The sequence below is a fragment of the Hylobates moloch genome, unplaced genomic scaffold (assembly GCF_009828535.3).
Source record: "Hylobates moloch isolate HMO894 unplaced genomic scaffold, HMol_V3 SCAFFOLD_12, whole genome shotgun sequence".
Taxonomy (NCBI): domain Eukaryota; kingdom Metazoa; phylum Chordata; class Mammalia; order Primates; family Hylobatidae; genus Hylobates; species Hylobates moloch.
The window spans coordinates 89085300-89102041 of record NW_026652287.1 but is presented as its reverse complement, the minus strand read 5'-3'; the positions used below and the strand labels follow the sequence as shown (position 1 = coordinate 89102041).

The 16742-nt window shown below is 43.7% G+C and overlaps 1 protein-coding gene across 2 annotated transcripts; it reads left to right on the top strand.

The window, feature by feature from the left end:
- The first annotated feature begins 645 nt into the window (after positions 1–645).
- DUSP6 (dual specificity phosphatase 6) lies at positions 646–6314 on the top strand. 2 transcript variants are annotated; one of them, XM_032170886.2, is made up of 3 exons: positions 646–1920; positions 2533–2970; positions 3995–6314. In XM_032170886.2, the coding sequence occupies exons 1-3, from the start codon at positions 1521–1523 to the stop codon at positions 4300–4302; spliced, it is 1146 nt and encodes a 381-aa protein (XP_032026777.1). In that variant the 5' UTR covers positions 646–1520; the 3' UTR covers positions 4303–6314. The 2 variants fall into 2 exon arrangements, with proteins under 2 accessions (XP_032026777.1, XP_032026778.1); XM_032170887.2 differs by lacking the exon at positions 2533–2970.
- The last annotated feature ends 10428 nt before the right edge of the window (positions 6315–16742 follow it).

The window sequence follows — 16742 nt, the reverse complement described above, 5'->3', positions numbered from 1 at the left end:
AGCCTGCAGGTCTTGCGGGAGGACTTCCTCACGCCTCGCCCATGGCGGGGACTGCCGGCCCGGCCCGGCGCGTCCCAGCACACCTCGCCCAGGCAGCCCCGCCAGACCGGCTCCTCCGTCAGAAGCCTAGCTCCTTGCCCAGAAATCATTAACCAGCGCGACCCCCCAGCAGGCGATGGTGGTGGGGGGGCGGGGGGAGAGATTTAGATTCACCCGAACAATGGCTTGTAACTCCCCACGCCGCTGGAGCGGAGTACAGTAAAAGCACTGGACTGACTTAAGAGTTTGTTTCTGCACTCTACATTGTTTTAAAGAAAATACAATGTTATTTTAAGAAAAAAGGTTTTCTTCTGATTTTGTGCACAATCAGACGTTTGTTTGTTTGCTTTAAAATGTTTCAACAAAATCCTGGTTTGTTTCGAAATATGTTGGATTAGCATTTAACACCTCATCGGTCACTAAAGCCCAGTCAGTTCACCAGCCCCAACACAGCCTCGGCTAAAAGAACATCAGAGCAAACAGAGCTGGGCCTTTAAAACTGGCAAACAAATGCCACACACCGCCTAAAGAAGGGGGATTGGGGGAGGGGAGGGTTAAGGCGAACTTGGGTCCAAATGAGTTTGAAGGGAATACAAAGAACAAAAAGTCAGCACAAGTTTTCCTAAAGCTAGCTCGCGAACGCAAGCGTCGCGAACAAGGGCTTTTGTGCATGCTAATTGCGCCATTGGTGCTCAAAAGTTCCGACGCGAAGTGTGAACTCTCAACAGAAGGAAACATGAGACAACTGAAGTGCCCTGGTTTATGTGCCCTGCTCCTCCTCCCCTGCCGCCTCCCCTTCTTTCTCCTTCCTCCCGCCGAGCCCGCTGTTGCAGCTTGTTTGCACTGGGGCTTATCCGGAGCGGAAATTCCTTTCCGTTTTTGTGAATGACAAACTCATTAACAATTCATCAACACAACCTGTTCCAGCCGGCCCGTCCCCACGGCAACAGCCCCTTCCGCAGCACGCTCATTGGCTGGCCTGGAGAATGTATCCATTGAGACGCTCGCTGTTTGTATCCATTGAGGAGCTGCCTCGCGCAGGGGGTGTGCGAGGCTGAGTCCAAGGGATAGTGAGCAAATCGAGTCTTAAATAATCCGGGGAGAAAGACGCCCGGGTAGATTTGAGGTGCAGCCTTGGAGGGAGGGATTAGGAGCCACTAGACTTTTTTTCCTCCCCTCTCAGTAGCACGGAGTCCGAATTAATTGGATTTCATTCACTGGGGAGGAACAAAAACTGTCTGGGCAGCTTCATTGAGAGAGATTCATTGACACTAACAGCCAGCGGCTGCAGCTGGGTGCAGAGAGAACCTCCGGCTTTACTTCTGTCTCGTCTGCCCCAACCGCTAGCCTCGGCTTGGGTAAGGCGAGGCGGAATTAAACCCAGCTCGGAGAGCGGCAGCTTCGCGCGCGGTGCGCTCGGTCTATGCCTGCCCCGAGGGGCGTCTGGTAGGCACCCCGCCCTCTCCCGCAGCTCGACCCCCATGATAGATACGCTCAGACCCGTGCCCTTCGCGTCGGAAATGGCGATCAGCAAGACGGTGGCGTGGCTCAACGAGCAGCTGGAGCTGGGCAACGAGCGGCTGCTGCTGATGGACTGCCGGCCGCAGGAGCTGTACGAGTCGTCGCACATCGAGTCGGCCATCAACGTGGCCATCCCGGGCATCATGCTGCGGCGCCTGCAGAAGGGCAACCTGCCGGTGCGCGCGCTCTTCACGCGCGGCGAGGACCGGGACCGCTTCACCCGGCGCTGTGGCACCGACACAGTGGTGCTCTACGACGAGAGCAGCAGCGACTGGAACGAGAATACGGGCGGCGAGTCGGTGCTCGGGCTGCTGCTCAAGAAGCTCAAGGACGAGGGCTGCCGGGCGTTCTACCTGGAAGGTACGCGCCCAGGGAACTCCGCGCGCAGAGCAGGGCGAGGGGCGCAGGGCTGCGGGCGGGGCGCGTGGACTGAAAATGCTTCTGCTGCGCTCAGCTGTCGCTTCGGAGCCGCGCTGCTCGCCTAGGGGCCGGCAGCCGGCGAGGTAGGGGCCGCGAACCGTGCGTTCCGCACCAGAGAACCGGGCCGGCTCAGAATCCACCCGCTTCCGGCTGCGGGTACCGGCGGTTTCTTTCTAACGGGTTTTGCGCCTTCTTACCCAGAACACTTTTCACCATCACCCTGTTTTCTATCGTTCGATTTTGAATTAAGATTTGCAGGACGGGAGAGATTGTTGGGGATGTAAATTGGCACATCCTAGCTCTCAAAATATTCCAAAAAGTTGCCATTTTGTCTATTTCCGGATTCAAGCGAATAAGGGTTCCCTGGCGAGGCGGGCCCGTTCGTTCCATTCCCGAGGGTGCACATTTAAAGTGTTTCTCTTATATATGGTTCTATATGTAGGGGGTTCGTAGGGTGCTTGTGGTGTTTCTTGCGCCGGGCTGCGGTTCTTACAACCTGTGAAAACTACTACGGCTTCTCAGGTTACACGATTGCTTTTCTCGTTCTGGCAGGTGGCTTCAGTAAGTTCCAAGCCGAGTTCGCCCTGCATTGCGAGACCAATCTAGACGGCTCGTGTAGCAGCAGCTCGCCGCCGTTGCCAGTGCTGGGGCTCGGGGGCCTGCGGATCAGCTCTGACTCTTCTTCGGACATCGAGTCTGACCTTGACCGAGACCCCAATAGTGCAACAGACTCGGATGGCAGTCCGCTGTCCAACAGCCAGCCTTCCTTCCCAGTGGAGATCTTGCCCTTCCTCTACTTGGGCTGTGCCAAAGACTCCACCAACTTGGACGTGTTGGAGGAATTCGGCATCAAGTACATCTTGAACGTCACCCCCAATTTGCCGAATCTCTTTGAGAACGCAGGAGAGTTTAAATACAAGCAAATCCCCATCTCGGATCACTGGAGCCAAAACCTGTCCCAGTTTTTCCCTGAGGCCATTTCTTTCATAGGTGAGACTAATAGTCGTCGCTCTGACATTTAAATGCAAAATTCCTAGCCATTCATAGAGTTTAAGCTGTTAATCGTTCTTGCTGCTTGCTAATTTGTCGGACTACAGGTCTCTAATGTTCCCAGAGCGTCCTTAATTCTGGTTTATCTTCTTGCTAAGGGAAGAAAACCTGCCTTCTGACATGGCTGCAGATCACAGGTGTATTTGAAACGCTGTTTCTTGAATCTTTGAATTCAGTCGTTGACAGTCGTTCATAATCGGACAACAGATTTTTCCCACAGTCTTTGGACTCAGGGGAAGGGTCAGATAGAAGTACTCACTATAGACAGGAATTTCAGCATTGCTTTATAATTTGAAAACATCTAGGAGTTATTTTAGGACGTCAAGTTAGTTGTTGGAAAGCAGTATGAATGCTAAATGTTACCCAGTTGAATGATACTGTGATACTGGTAACAGTGAGACAGTGGGTAACCTGAGCCCAGCAGGAAGAACTGTGGGCTGGAAGCCTGGGAGAAGTGAATCTCCAGGCATTGTAATGCATTTCCTATTACAAAGGAACTCATTTTCAGGCCATGTCGACATCCTGTTCCTCCTAATGGGCCGTCCCCTGTGACTTCCCTCTCTCTTTTAAAATGCCTGAATACCTCCATTGTTAGCTGCACAACATTTGGAGAATAATTTAATAGACCCTTGCAGTCTGGTTGTCTGTATAAAAGGCATTCACGAACATATTGCAGGGTTTCTGGTATTCACATGCTGAGGCAAAGAATGCACCCATTAAGGAGTTTTTTGTTGGCAGAAACTTAATACAAAAGCTCTCTTTTCAGAAAATATCTGAAATATGTAATCGTGTCTAGTGTACATGTTTCATTTCAATGATACATTTTCTGCTGCTTGTCGGGCTCAACTGCCACACATAACTATTATTATTATTATTATATTTTTAAGTTCAGTTTTTAGACTGATCATTCACAAAGGGTGGTTTTCAGTCTACTGAGATCTTGCTTTTCTTTTTGTGTTCACAGATGAAGCCCGGGGCAAGAACTGTGGTGTCTTGGTACATTGCTTGGCTGGCATTAGCCGCTCAGTCACTGTGACTGTGGCTTACCTTATGCAGAAGCTCAATCTGTCGATGAACGATGCCTATGACATTGTCAAAATGAAAAAATCCAACATATCCCCTAACTTCAACTTCATGGGTCAGCTGCTGGACTTCGAGAGGACGCTGGGACTCAGCAGCCCGTGTGACAACCGGGTTCCAGCACAGCAGCTGTATTTTACCACCCCTTCCAACCAGAATGTCTACCAGGTGGACTCGCTGCAATCTACGTGAAAGACCCCACACCCCTCCTTGCCGGAATGTGTCTGGCCCTTCAGCAGTTTCTCTTGGCAGCATCAGCTGGGCTGCTTTCTTTGTGTGTGGCCCCAGGTGTCAAAATGACACCAGCTGTCTGTACTAGACAAGGTTACCAAGTGCGGAATCGGTTAATACTAACAGAGAGATTTGCTCCATTCTCTTTGGAATAACAGGACATGCTGTATAGATACAGGCAGTAGGTTTGCTCTGTACCCATGTGTGCAGCCTACCCATGCAGGGACTGAGATTCGAGGACTTCCAGGCACATAGGGTAGGACCAAATGATAGGGTAGGAGCATGTGTTCTTTAGGGCCTTGTAAGGCTGTTTCCTTTTGCATCTGGAACTGACTATATAATTGTCTTCAATGAAGACTAATTCAATTTTGCATATAGAGGAGCCAAAGAGAGATTTCAGCTCTGTATTTGTGGTATCAGTTTGGAAAAAAAAATCTGATACTCCATTTGATTATTGTAAATATTTGATCTTAAATCACTTGACAGTGTTTGTTTGAATTGTGTTTGTTTTTTCCTTTGATGGGCTTAAAAGAAATTATCCAAAGGGAGAAAGAGCAGTATGCCACTTCTTAAAACAGAACAAAACAAAAAAAGAAAATTGTGCTCTTTTCTAATCCAAAGGGTATATTTGCAGCATGCTTGACTTTACCAATTCTGATGACATCTTTATGGACACTATTATCACTAAGACCTTGTTATGGCGAAGTCTTTAGTCTTTTTCATGTATCTTCCTCATGATTTTTTTCTCTTTATATAGTTTGACTATGCCTTACCTTTGTAAATATTTTGGCTTGTGTTGTCGCAAAGGGGATAATCTTGGAAAGACACCAAATCATGGGCTCACTTTAAAAAAAGAAAAAAAAACCTTCAGCTGTGCTAAACAGTATATTACCTCTGTGTAAAATTCTTCAGGGAGTGTCACCTCAAATGCAATACTTTGGGTTGGTTTCTTTCCTTTAAAAAAATTTGTATAAAACTGGAAGTGTGTGTGTGAGCATGGGTACCCATTTGATAGGAGAAATGCATTTGATTGTGAAGAAGGGAGAGTTAAATTGCTCCATTATGTTCGTGGTGTAAAGTTTTGAGCTGGAATTTATTATAAGAATGTAAACCTTAAATTATTAATAAATAACTATTTTGGCTATTGAATGTGTGTTTTTAAAAAAATCTCAGTTATACCTATGTGTGAAGTGACACATTGTAGAACTTTTTCATTCAGGGATTGATTTTGACTTGTAGGCATAGCAGGGCAAAGTTCTTTAAGCTTTTCCTAGAATATTTTTCAGCAGCAGTTTATGAAATTCATAATTTGCCACGAATAAAGATGACATCCTAGAATGGACTGACTGTATCGTGCATATGAACAATACCTCTTCTGAGTATAGTTCAGGCTTAAGATTTTAAAACCACTGAAGAAAAATGAATCTATAGAGCATAGCTTGCTGAGGAATACAATTTGGATATTAACCACAGAGAGGTGTAGCAAAATAACAAAATGACAGCCACATGTTAACCTCCCTATCCTTCACTGTCAGGGTCTTCTGCTCTATAATGCTGAGATAATGCCAAGGAGGAAGTAGGGATAATTCTTTTTCCAGTCTGTTGTCATTGACAATTCTACCTGCAGATACCCTAGTGTGAGAATGATGAATCCAGAATGATGTCTCCCTTTTTTCCCCTAGCATGCGCATGGCAAGGCATATCTAAGCTTCCTCACTGTGTCAGGATATGTCTTTACAATTTTACATTGGCACTTAAGAGGCAGCTTTGTCATCCCTGTTCTAATGTGCTTTTTTGTTTAACTGGTTTGGGATGTGGGTCAGAAACCCCTATTGAAACTTGTGGGGATTATTTTAGTTTCTTTTCAAGCTAAAGGCTTTATATCTTGTCATTTTTCTTGGGACCTACCCTCTCCTCACCTCAAGTGTAAAAATATACAAACCAAAATAAAAGGCAGGTGTACGGAATCAAAAGAACTAGAACATACTTATATTTGGGGATTTTTTTTGCGTGAGCTCAGTCCCTTCATGTGAAGTGGGGAGAAGGATGAGCTTTTCACTCACATGGCACATGTGTTGACTGCTTGGTTGTCTACACTAATTTAGGAGGCAAGTGGCCTTCGTTCGATGGCAATCATATAAAGCTGTCCATGGTGATTTTTAAGCAACTAAGTATAAAAAGCAAACAGAAATAGTGCAGAAATATATATACCAAGTCAGTCTGTCCTATTTGGGTGTCCCAAGTCAGCAAGAGCACAGAAAGGAGAAGTGGATTGCAGTTCAACTTGGCTCATGTTAATCCAGTTCTGAACGGTTTCCGCTCCTGGCATTCCCTAAACTGCCTGTTCAAAGTAGGGATTTGCAAGCAGCGTTAGCAATTTCCTGTCCAGCTGCAGCTCAAGTAGCTGAGTGCTTTTTCCCCCCTTTCTTTTCTCTGATTTCTTTTCTCTTTCTTTTTCTTTCTTTCATTTTTTAAAAAAATATGGGCTGTGGATAATTTTAGTGCATTTCCTCTTTGTGGATTATTATCTCTTTCCTCCTAGAACCTGCATACATTGAGTTCCTACTGCTTGGCTCAAGCCGACAGCTGGCCTCCCCAGCACTTCCTCTCGTTTTACTGTGGGTTTGTTGTTTGTCAGTCCACTTCTGAAATTAATAATGTTTTCTGGCTAAGTGCCACAAGCCATTACCACAAAGGGGAAGTAACACATATGAATAGCAGGAAGCCATGCAGGGTCACAGTGTGAGCTGAACCTGTGGAGGGAGCATAATTGAGCCTGGCCCATTCAGCAAGTGTCTGACGGCAATTTGGGGAGAGGGAGCTCGCTGCATCTAAGCAGCTCAAGCTGTGAAAAAAAAAAAAAAGTTTCCAATAAATTGGGAGCAAATGGTCTTTGTCACCAGTCTGAATAAAGGAGAGAGAGAGTATGAAGAGCTTAGAGCCTCCATAAAGTTGCAATGTTTGAGGTTTCTCCCCCTTCTCCTGACATATTGTTTCAGAAGGCTGGTGAACAGAGGGGTGCCTGTTTCCCTCTATTCTCACCAAAGGACTCATGTTAAATGGGTGGTTTTTACGGTTCACATAGGCCAGAAGATTCAAAGAGCTATTCTCTTTCCTTCTTTTTCTTCTGTGGAAGGTGGAAGGTTGTAACTGACAGCATGGGCCCCTACCTCTCTCTCTGTGCCTCCCTTTCTTCCAGCTATATCAGGGCTCCTCTGGTTCCTTTGTGCTTGCAGTAGCCGCGTGAAGGCGATCATTTTGCATCTTGGAGTTGGGCTGGCTTCCTGAATGGAGCCCGCACGGTTACTAGGGCAACCTTTGCCAGCAGCTGCAGTTCCACCGCCTCCTTCCTCACCTGCTGTCCCCATTAGTAGCTTCCTCAGGTCTCTGAGAAAGCGCTACCTTTCCTGGCCTTTTGCAGGGGCAGGGGGTGGGGTGGGGTATGGCTTTTGGGAAGGGGAGGTTATCTGCAGGTTTCCTGGGAGCTGCAGGAGACAGAGATTGCAGTGGTTAATGGTATGAACTGGTCTTAGCGTTAAAATAGGAATGAAAAAGGGTTATCTGGGGATAAAAATACCAACACAGTCTTCAAAGGAATGAAAGCTGAGACTTGCACCGACCTGACAATTAGGAGACCTGAACTGTAACTCCTGCTTTCTTGCTAATGAATCAGGTAGCCCTGGGCAGGGCACCCAATCTTACCGCATTTCTTTTTTCTTGTCTGTAAAAATGAGGGAGTTTTTACCTCCCATTCTAGGATTCTCTCATAATTCCAGCTTCTGTTCATGGATTGGTGACACTTATTACATGATAAAATGAGGTGTGGAGCAGGTGAAACAAATAACTAACATTTATCATGAGTACCAGATACTATACTTTGCATCTCATTTAATCTTCAAAACAGCTCTGTGAGATAGGTCCTATTATTATCTTTATTTTGCAAAGAGGAAACTGAGGCAGAGAAAGGCCAATAAAGGCTGAAGCCACCTTTATGGGACACCTGACACATAATGTTAGAGAAGGTTTGCATATCCAGTGCTTATTACTGCAGAACTGAACCTTGAGCCTTTGGCTCTTCCTGTTGGAAACTGCTTGTCATCAGTATTTGCTCCCCTTTATAAAGTCTCCTGATGTCGGCTAGGAAATGCTGTCCCCATTATACAGCTGAGGAAGTGGAGGAAGAAGAGGTTAAATGACTAGCCAAATTCCATGTGAATTCCACAGCCACATGGGAGGCCCCAGCTGGTGTGCTGTCAGAGAGGTGTCCACCGGGGATAAACTTCCATCCTCCTTCTCCGCAGAGAAGTTGCTCTTCCTTGGTCCCATTGGCACTTAAATTATAAAACTACTTTTCCTAAGAATCTCTGAAATGGCTACCAGCTAGCATAGGGCCTGACCCTGACCCTTGCCCATACTCCCCTTTCAAGATGACACAAGTAAACTGGCCCCAAAGAAGTTCACTTCCTCACTCTGATCCCTCCTAGAGGCAAACTGGGAGAGGGAGGTGGGTCAGGGGAAAGGGGAAGGGTGTGAAGAAGCAAGGAAGAGAGGCAGAAGACGTCTATATGGTGCAGGTCTACAGAAGAAGAGGTAAACTGACCAGCAAATTAGCAAACAATGGAGATGGGGGTTTTAGGATACAGGCAAGGCAGATCATGTGGTAGCTGGCTTTAAGAAAATATCCTTGAAATAGCCTCTTAAAAAAACTCAGTCTTCAGACTTTCAGCTGCTTCAAAAGGGTTACTTTGGGTGTAAATTTATATGCAGTTCCTCACACAGCCATAATCTTTTTCGGAAAGATCCTGCAAGACTTTCAAATACCCTTGTTCCTCCCGTGTTCTCACTGCTCACTTAGCAATTGGTCCTGAATCAGTCCAGTTATGGTGAACGAATTTTCAAACTTCTTTAAAGTCCAAAATCGATTTCCTAAGAATATTGAAGGGCACAGAACAAAGTTCAAACAACTCACAAATATTTATCCAGGCCTTGGTGTGCATTGCACTGGTTCGATGAAACAAGTTAAAAATAAAAGGCAACCAAAGACCTCCCAGGAGCCCTCAGAGGCTGAAGGCAATGACCTGTTTCTAGATGGAACTGCTAAAGTGCCCAAATCAGAGAGGAGCCCTGAAAAAGCTATCGGGCAAGCTCTTGTATTTCCATATGTGCTTCCAGCTAACATTTTAGACCCCACATTTTATTTTTTTTATCTAGGAAAGGATTAATAGCCCACCTGTATGCAATTTGACCCACTCACTTTCTTACTTTGTCATGGAAAACACCACTAGAGAAGTCGTGCATATCTATTATCTATCACTGATGTAATAAAAACATGTTAAACCACCATACCTTCAAATATGAACTCTCAGTTACTCAAAGGAAAAGTGAGGAAATATCACTCACTTTTTGATAATGACATCCAGGAAAGCAAGAAGCAAATCTGGAAAAGGTTGCTAATTCTAAAGAATTCTGTTTCCTACTTTTGGGGAAACTTAAGCATTTATCACATTAAGTATTTTTCATTGGGTCCAGCTTAATTCCTATTGCAAACACGAACAGAAGGAGGAAAGAAAGAGCGGAAGGAGCAGCAGGGGATCTTCGGGTGTACCTAGCTCTCTGAAAAATTGTAGCAGGAATATCCTTTTATCTTATGTTCCATTTATTTATTGCTACATTACAAAGCGCCCCAAAACTTAGTGGCTTCAAACAACAGTCATTTGTTTTGTTCCTAAGTCTGCATTTGGTCAGGGCTCAGCAGGGGAGGCTGGCCTCTGATCAGTGCAGTTTTGTCAGGGGCAGCTCAACTGCTGGCCAGAGGAATCATTTCTAATATAGTTCACTCACTTTGCTGGTGAGTTGGTTTTGGCTTTGGCTGCCCACTGGGACCTCTGCCAGGGGCCGGGGCTGGGGACTTTGGTTCTCCATGTGGCCTAAATTTGCACATAGTATGGTGGCTGGGTTCCATGGGTGAAATCCCCAGAGAGAGAGAGAGAGAGAGCCTGGTGGAAACTATTGATTTTTATGACCTGCTCAGAGGTCACTTCTGCTGCATACAAAGTTTAAGGAGAAAGGACGTAAAAATCCACCTTTTAATGGAGGAGAGGAAAAATTCTGAAAAAGCACAAGAGATGGAAAATATTGTTGCAGTCGTTATTGGAAAGTACAATGTGCCACATCTTGGTTGCATGAAAGTTGTTTCAATGTGGGACTATGAGAGTAATAGTGAGTACTCACTGAGATAGATATGAAAGTGTTTAGCCATATTAGTTTCTTGGTCCAATCTTGAAAACATTAACGTTTTCAACAACTGCTATAATTGTTCTTCTAATCCTATTTTTTTCATCTGTTTCTAATGTTAACAATAGAGTAATGCCATCAAAACACTCTTTAAAGGCCGGGTGCGGTGGCTTACGCTTGTATTTCCAGCATTTTGGGAGGCTGAGATGGGTGGGTCACGAGGTCAAGAGATCGAGACCATCCTGGCCCACATGGTGAAACCCTGTCTCTACTAAAAATACAAAAATTAGCTGGGCCTGGTGGCGCGTACCTGTAGTCCCAGCTACTTGGGAGGCTGAGGCAGGAGAATTGCTTGAACCCAGGAAGCAGAGGTTGCAGTCAGCCAAGATCATTCCACTGCACTCCAGCCTGGTGACAGAGCGTGACTCCGACTCAAACAAAGAAACAAAAAAATTTTTAGATTGACCCATAAAATAAAAGTTTTTATTATTATTATTTTTTTTTGAGACGGAGTCTCGCTCTGTCGCCCAGGCTGGAGTGCAGTGGCGCGATCTCGGCTCACTGCAAGCTCCACCTCCCGGGTTCACGCCATTCTCCTGCCTCAGCCTCTCCGAGTAGCTGGGACTACAGGCGCCCGCCACTACGCCCGGCTAATTTTTTTGTATTTTTAGTAGAGACGGGGTTTCACCGTGGTCTCGATCTCCTGACCTCGTGATCCGCCCGCCTCGGCCTCCCAAAGTGCTGGGATTACAAGCGTGAGCCACCGTGCCCGGCCTAAAATAAAAGTTTTTATAAGAGAATATTAATTTTTTTATTTTGTCAGAGAAAACATTATATTTGATATTGAGTCACCCAAGTTATTGAGTGTAGCTATGGTACGTTATTTTCATGCAAAATATAGTGTTTCATTGTATTACGTTATAGTAGGTAATCTTACATTGGTAGAATTTGGGTTTTTCCCCCTAATTTTGACAATTATGAACAATACTGCTAAGAACACTTCTGTGCATGTACTCTAATGCACATGTATACATGTTTCCCGGTGGTTTACAGAGGAGTGGAATAAGCATAGTTTGTGCAGAACCTCAATTTCAGACAATTAAAATTGTTTTTGAAGTGGATATTCCAATTTATATTCTCACCAATGGTACTTAACTTTTCATACTCTTCCAAATTTTTTATAAACCCTTGTTTTGTTTAAACTTTTTAGTTTTCACCAATCTAGTAGATGTGAAATGGTAGTTCATCGTGATTCTAATTTCCATTATTCTGATTCCTAATGAGGTTGGATCCTTTTCTTGTGTTCATTGGCCATAAGATATTTTATTTTGTGAAGAGCCTGTTCAAATCTGTTGTCAAGTTTCAGTTGTGTTCCTTCTATTTTTTTATACTGATATCAGAGGTGCTTGGATACTCTAAATACTAGTCCTCTATTGAGTATATGCATTAAAAATATCAGTACAATGCTTTTCAAACTTTGTTCCTCAGGGAAGGACCAGGCTGCATTTGGAGGCAGGATGTACACTGCACAGCTCTACAGGGTATCAGTCAGAAAGCTAATGATACAAATGGCCATGCCCAATCTGTATAACCCTACATGGAGTTCTAGGAGACTCATGTGGGCCTTGTGCCTAAAAATATTTGAAATCCACTCATTGAATCCATTTAACAAATGTGGAAACAGAGTCAGAGAGATTGAGTTGAAAGAATAGATACTTTTGAATATCTAGATTGAAGTGGGGCTGGCCTAGAAGTGTTTTTGGTTATACTAAATCTTGAACTCAGTTTTGAAGAGGGGCTAGTTTTTCACATAGATGTGGAAAAGATGCGACAGTTGTGAGTTATGAATTACACGCAGCTTTGGAAGTAGTAAAAGACAAACTTCCTTGCAAGAGATGGCAACAATATTTTTCAAGATGTAAAACAGAGATAAAAAATCAGAATGCTTAGGGATGTGAGAGATAAAATTTAAAGAGAAGTTGCAAAGTGCAGAAATAACTGTATTTTTTTTGTCTGCCTATCCTCCCTTCCCAATTACTTGTAGTTGTGGAATTCTACAGTATCAGGGAGGACTAGGTTCAGAAGTCTACAACAAAGAATGAAAACTGAAAATTATCAAAACTCATGAGAGTTTATCCTCATCTATAAAAGCCAGGAGTGGGAAATTCCAGCCTGGTAGGACAATTTTATGAGATCATTTGAGATTCAGGCTTCTTCTACCTTTGATCTTAAAGGTCCCAAGATAGAGATTCCCTGTCCAGACTTACTCACATTCTGTCACCGAAAGAAGGAAAGAGAAAAAGAAAAAAGGTTTACTTCCTTGCAGAGTCAATTCTCTTAAAGATGCCTGCTGGAAATCCTACAGCAGACTTGTACTCCATGTTCTTAATGGCTGGAATTAGCTACATGGCCATAGCTAGAGAGGCTGGGGATACAGACTTTTAGTTGGACACAAGCTTCCCCTAATATTAGGTTGGCGCAAAAGTAATTGTGCTTTTTGCCTTTAAAATCATTGCAAAAACTGCTATTACTTTTGTACCAATATAACTGAGGTTCTGTTTCTCAGGAAGTAGGGGGCACTGAATGTTAGTCATCTACCTTCTTTTCTGGAGAAAACTCCATTCCCATCATAGGGAAGGGTACATAACCCAGCCCAGGCCAAAAAAGGCCTCATTTTCTGGTTTCAGTGATTGTTTGAGGGGTGGGACATGATTCCATTTCGGCCAATCAACTTATACCTTGGATTCATCTGTGGAAAGGATTTTCTCTTAGGGTTGCTAAGCCCTGGACTTACTGATTCAGAATTTTTGGAAATGAAGCCTGGGAATCTGTTTTTTTATCGACGACCCTCAGGTGATTCTTTTGATTGTCCTGTTTGGGAATTACCAGATCTGCCACGTGTAGTAAACTAACATTTAATCTAGCATCTCCTCTCTTAGGGCCTTCAAAGAACAACAGCGTGAAAGGGAGCTTGCTAGATGTCTTTCCAAAGATGGACATCAAAAGGCTGAGCATATAGTGTAGATACAACTGCACCATAACTATCATGGGCTCACGACTATAGACTCTCTTAGAGTTATGATTTTTTTTTCTAGTTTGTTACTTGCCCTATAAAGTAGCACTTGAAAATATAAATAGTCCTAAAAGCACTTTATTTTAATTTTACCAGGGCTTCTAGGTCTGCTTTGCTGGGATTTGGTGTCAGAATCTGTGTTCACTTAATCAGTACCCTTTGTGATTTTATTGACCTGATCCGCCAACTCTTATGTTTTGTCTTTCTAGGCTGAAGTGTTTTAAAGTCTCTTTGGTTTCTTTTCAAACCCTAATCACTTTAAGGGACCTCCTTTAAGTAAGTTCCAGTTTCATTATGCCATTTTTGAGGTTTGATGGCTGGAACTATACTCAGTATTTCTGGAGCCAATGAATTCTGGTGTCTCTCTGTGTATATGTGTGTGCGTGTGTGCAAACGCTCATAAGATTGTGCTTTCTATTTTGTTTTTGACATCCTTCCTGATGATGCTTGCTTTTGTGACTGCCACAATACATTGGACCGACCCCTTCAGGGAATGGTCAGCAATGATGCCATCATCCTTTTCCTGGATCACGTCTGCACTCAGAGCCCTTGGTCTTCTAAGCACAAGGTGCGTTCTCTTTTCCTGCAGCTATTCCTGTGCAACCAACTGCACTGAGCACGACTATTTACTGGCTGCTCACACATCTCTGTGAGACCTTCCTGACGTTTATCATTGTCACGATGATGTTTGAATTCTCAAAAAATCTCGATGTCATCTATAGATTTGAATTTTCACTTTATTGATGTTTAAATCACTTTTGAAAATTGATAGGCATACATACATACAGATTAATGAAATACACATTTTTAATATATCTTCCAGCAGAATAGTGATTACTTCTTTAATCTGCCCTTATAATAGCCATCAGCAGCCCACAATAATAGAATCGGATTGACAAAACAGTGAGCTTCATATTAAAATATAGCTTTATGATAATTTCAAAAATCCTTATTCCCCTCCCCCAATTTCAATGAGATTGCTATTCTCAAACCCTTCCTATAAGGAAATTTTGGAATTGCCACTGATCTCTATCCAAGGTTTCACACTTTTGAGTCCCTTCTAACTCTTTGACAGAAGCAATTCAGGTTTAAAACTTTTAAAATGAGAGATGCTGGCTGAGTGGACCATAAATTATGCCCATGGTTTGATGAGGCTATCTCTGTTCTGATCCTATTTTCAGCTGAGGAGTGATGGTTACAAGCTCAGTCAGTGGGTTCAGTTTTCCCAGATGTGAACCCAAATCTGTCACTTGTTAGCCATGTGACCTTGGCTAGTCTGTGCAGATCCTCAATTTCAGGCAAGTCTCTCTGAGCCTTGGTTTCTTCACCTGTGCAATGAGAATAATAATAACACTTAGCTGATGGAGTTGGGAGGATTCAATGAGAAAATTGATGTAAAGCACCTAGAAAAATGCAAATAAATTGTAATTGATGAGGCTCTGGGGAATGGAATTATGTATGCCACTATTCATTTATTAATTCAACAAGGCATGGACAACCTATTATATTCAGGGAATGTTCTGAGGGCCATAAAGAGATAAATTAGACACAAATCTTGACCTTTCAGCCTTGAAATGAAAACAGTCTTCAACATAAATCATTATAAGATATAGAGTAACAAGTAGCATAAAGAACATAGTCTCTGGATTTAGACTCTTGCAGGTTCAAATATAAGCTTCATCACTAGCTACCTGTGTAACCTTAGGCCAGGCGCTTAATCTTAGTAAGTTTCCCATCTGCTAAAAAATGGAAATAATAAAGGTATTTACCTCATACTGTTGTTATCAGAATTAAATGAGAAAATGCATGTAACATGCTCAGCACTTTGACTGTCACATAATGTGTAACATAAACTGCTTTCATAAAAGAGATCCAGAAGTACTGCAAAAATTTAGGGGAGCAAGGGATTTTTTTTTCTTTTGTTTATATCCATTTGTGAAAAGGAAAGTTCATGGAAGGCTTCTTGCAAGAGACTGATAAATCATAAAGCCAATTTATTATTTTTGTTTGTTTGTTTTTTTGAGACAGAGCCTCACTCTGTCACCCAGGTTGGAGTGCAGTGGTGCAATCTCAGCTCACAGCAGCCGCTGCCTCTTGGGTTTAATCGATTATCGTGCCTCAGCCTCCTGAATAGCTGGAATTACAGGCATGCACCACCATGCATGGCTAATTTTTCTATTTTTAATAAAGACAGGGTTCTACCATGTTGGCCAGGCTAGTCTCGAACTCCTGGCTTCAAGTGATCTGCCCACCTTGGCCTCCCAAAGTGCTGAGATTACAGATGTGAGCCACCATGCCTGGTGCAGTTTATGAATTTAAAAAAGAATACATTGTGCTGTTTGCCATCAGGCTGGCTCAACTATCCTACGAGGTAGGTTTTGTAGGGATTTTAAATTTCCATCTTGTAGATGCCTAAACAGAAACTCAGAGAGTTTAAATTAGTAACTTGCTGAAGATTCCCCAGGTGCTGGTATTTGCTCACAGGGATGGTTGACTTGAAAGCCCAGCTGCTTCTTTTTTTTTGTTTTGTTTTGTTTTGTTTTGACGGAATCTGGCTCTGTTGCCCAGGCTGGAATGCAGTGGTGTAATCTCGGCTCATTGCAACCTCTGCCTCCCGGGTTCAAGCGGTTCTCCTGCCTCAGCTTCCTGAGTAGCTGGGATTACAGGCGCCCGCCACTGCGCCCAGCTAATTTTTGTATTTTTTTAGTAGAGACAGGGTTTCACCACATTGGCCAGGCCAGGTCTCAAACTCCTGACCTCAGGTGATCCACCCACCTCGGCCTCCCAAATTGCTGGGATTACAGGCGTGAGCCACTGTGCCTGGCCAAAAGCCCAGCTTCTTAACATCTGCTTTATACCCTTCTCATGGTGTATTGCTCATGGTACAGACTACTCTCTTCCCAGGGTGAGAATAGAGTTGAATTTGCGATCACAACATTGCTGATGAGGCCAGAATCAAAATCAAGGGAGTTTGTGCCATACTTCTTCTAAGTTATATAAAGGTCAAGAGAAATATTCCTGCTCTGCGGTAAAGCAAACAAAACAGACAAAACCACACCTTTTAAGTTACTGGAAGGTTAAGTTCCATTGACTG

What these genes read in the sequence shown, in the direction of transcription:
- DUSP6 (XM_032170886.2), top strand. Translation starts at nt 1,521, where the DNA reads ATGATAGATACGCTCAGACCCGTGCCCTTCGCGTCGGAAATGGCGATC. An exon ending in CCGGGCGTTCTACCTGGAAG is followed by an intron (nt 1,921 to 2,532) that starts GTACGCGCCCAG and finishes TCGTTCTGGCAG; the next exon opens with GTGGCTTCAGTAAGTTCCAA. An exon ending in TGAGGCCATTTCTTTCATAG is followed by an intron (nt 2,971 to 3,994) that starts GTGAGACTAATA and finishes TTGTGTTCACAG; the next exon opens with ATGAAGCCCGGGGCAAGAAC.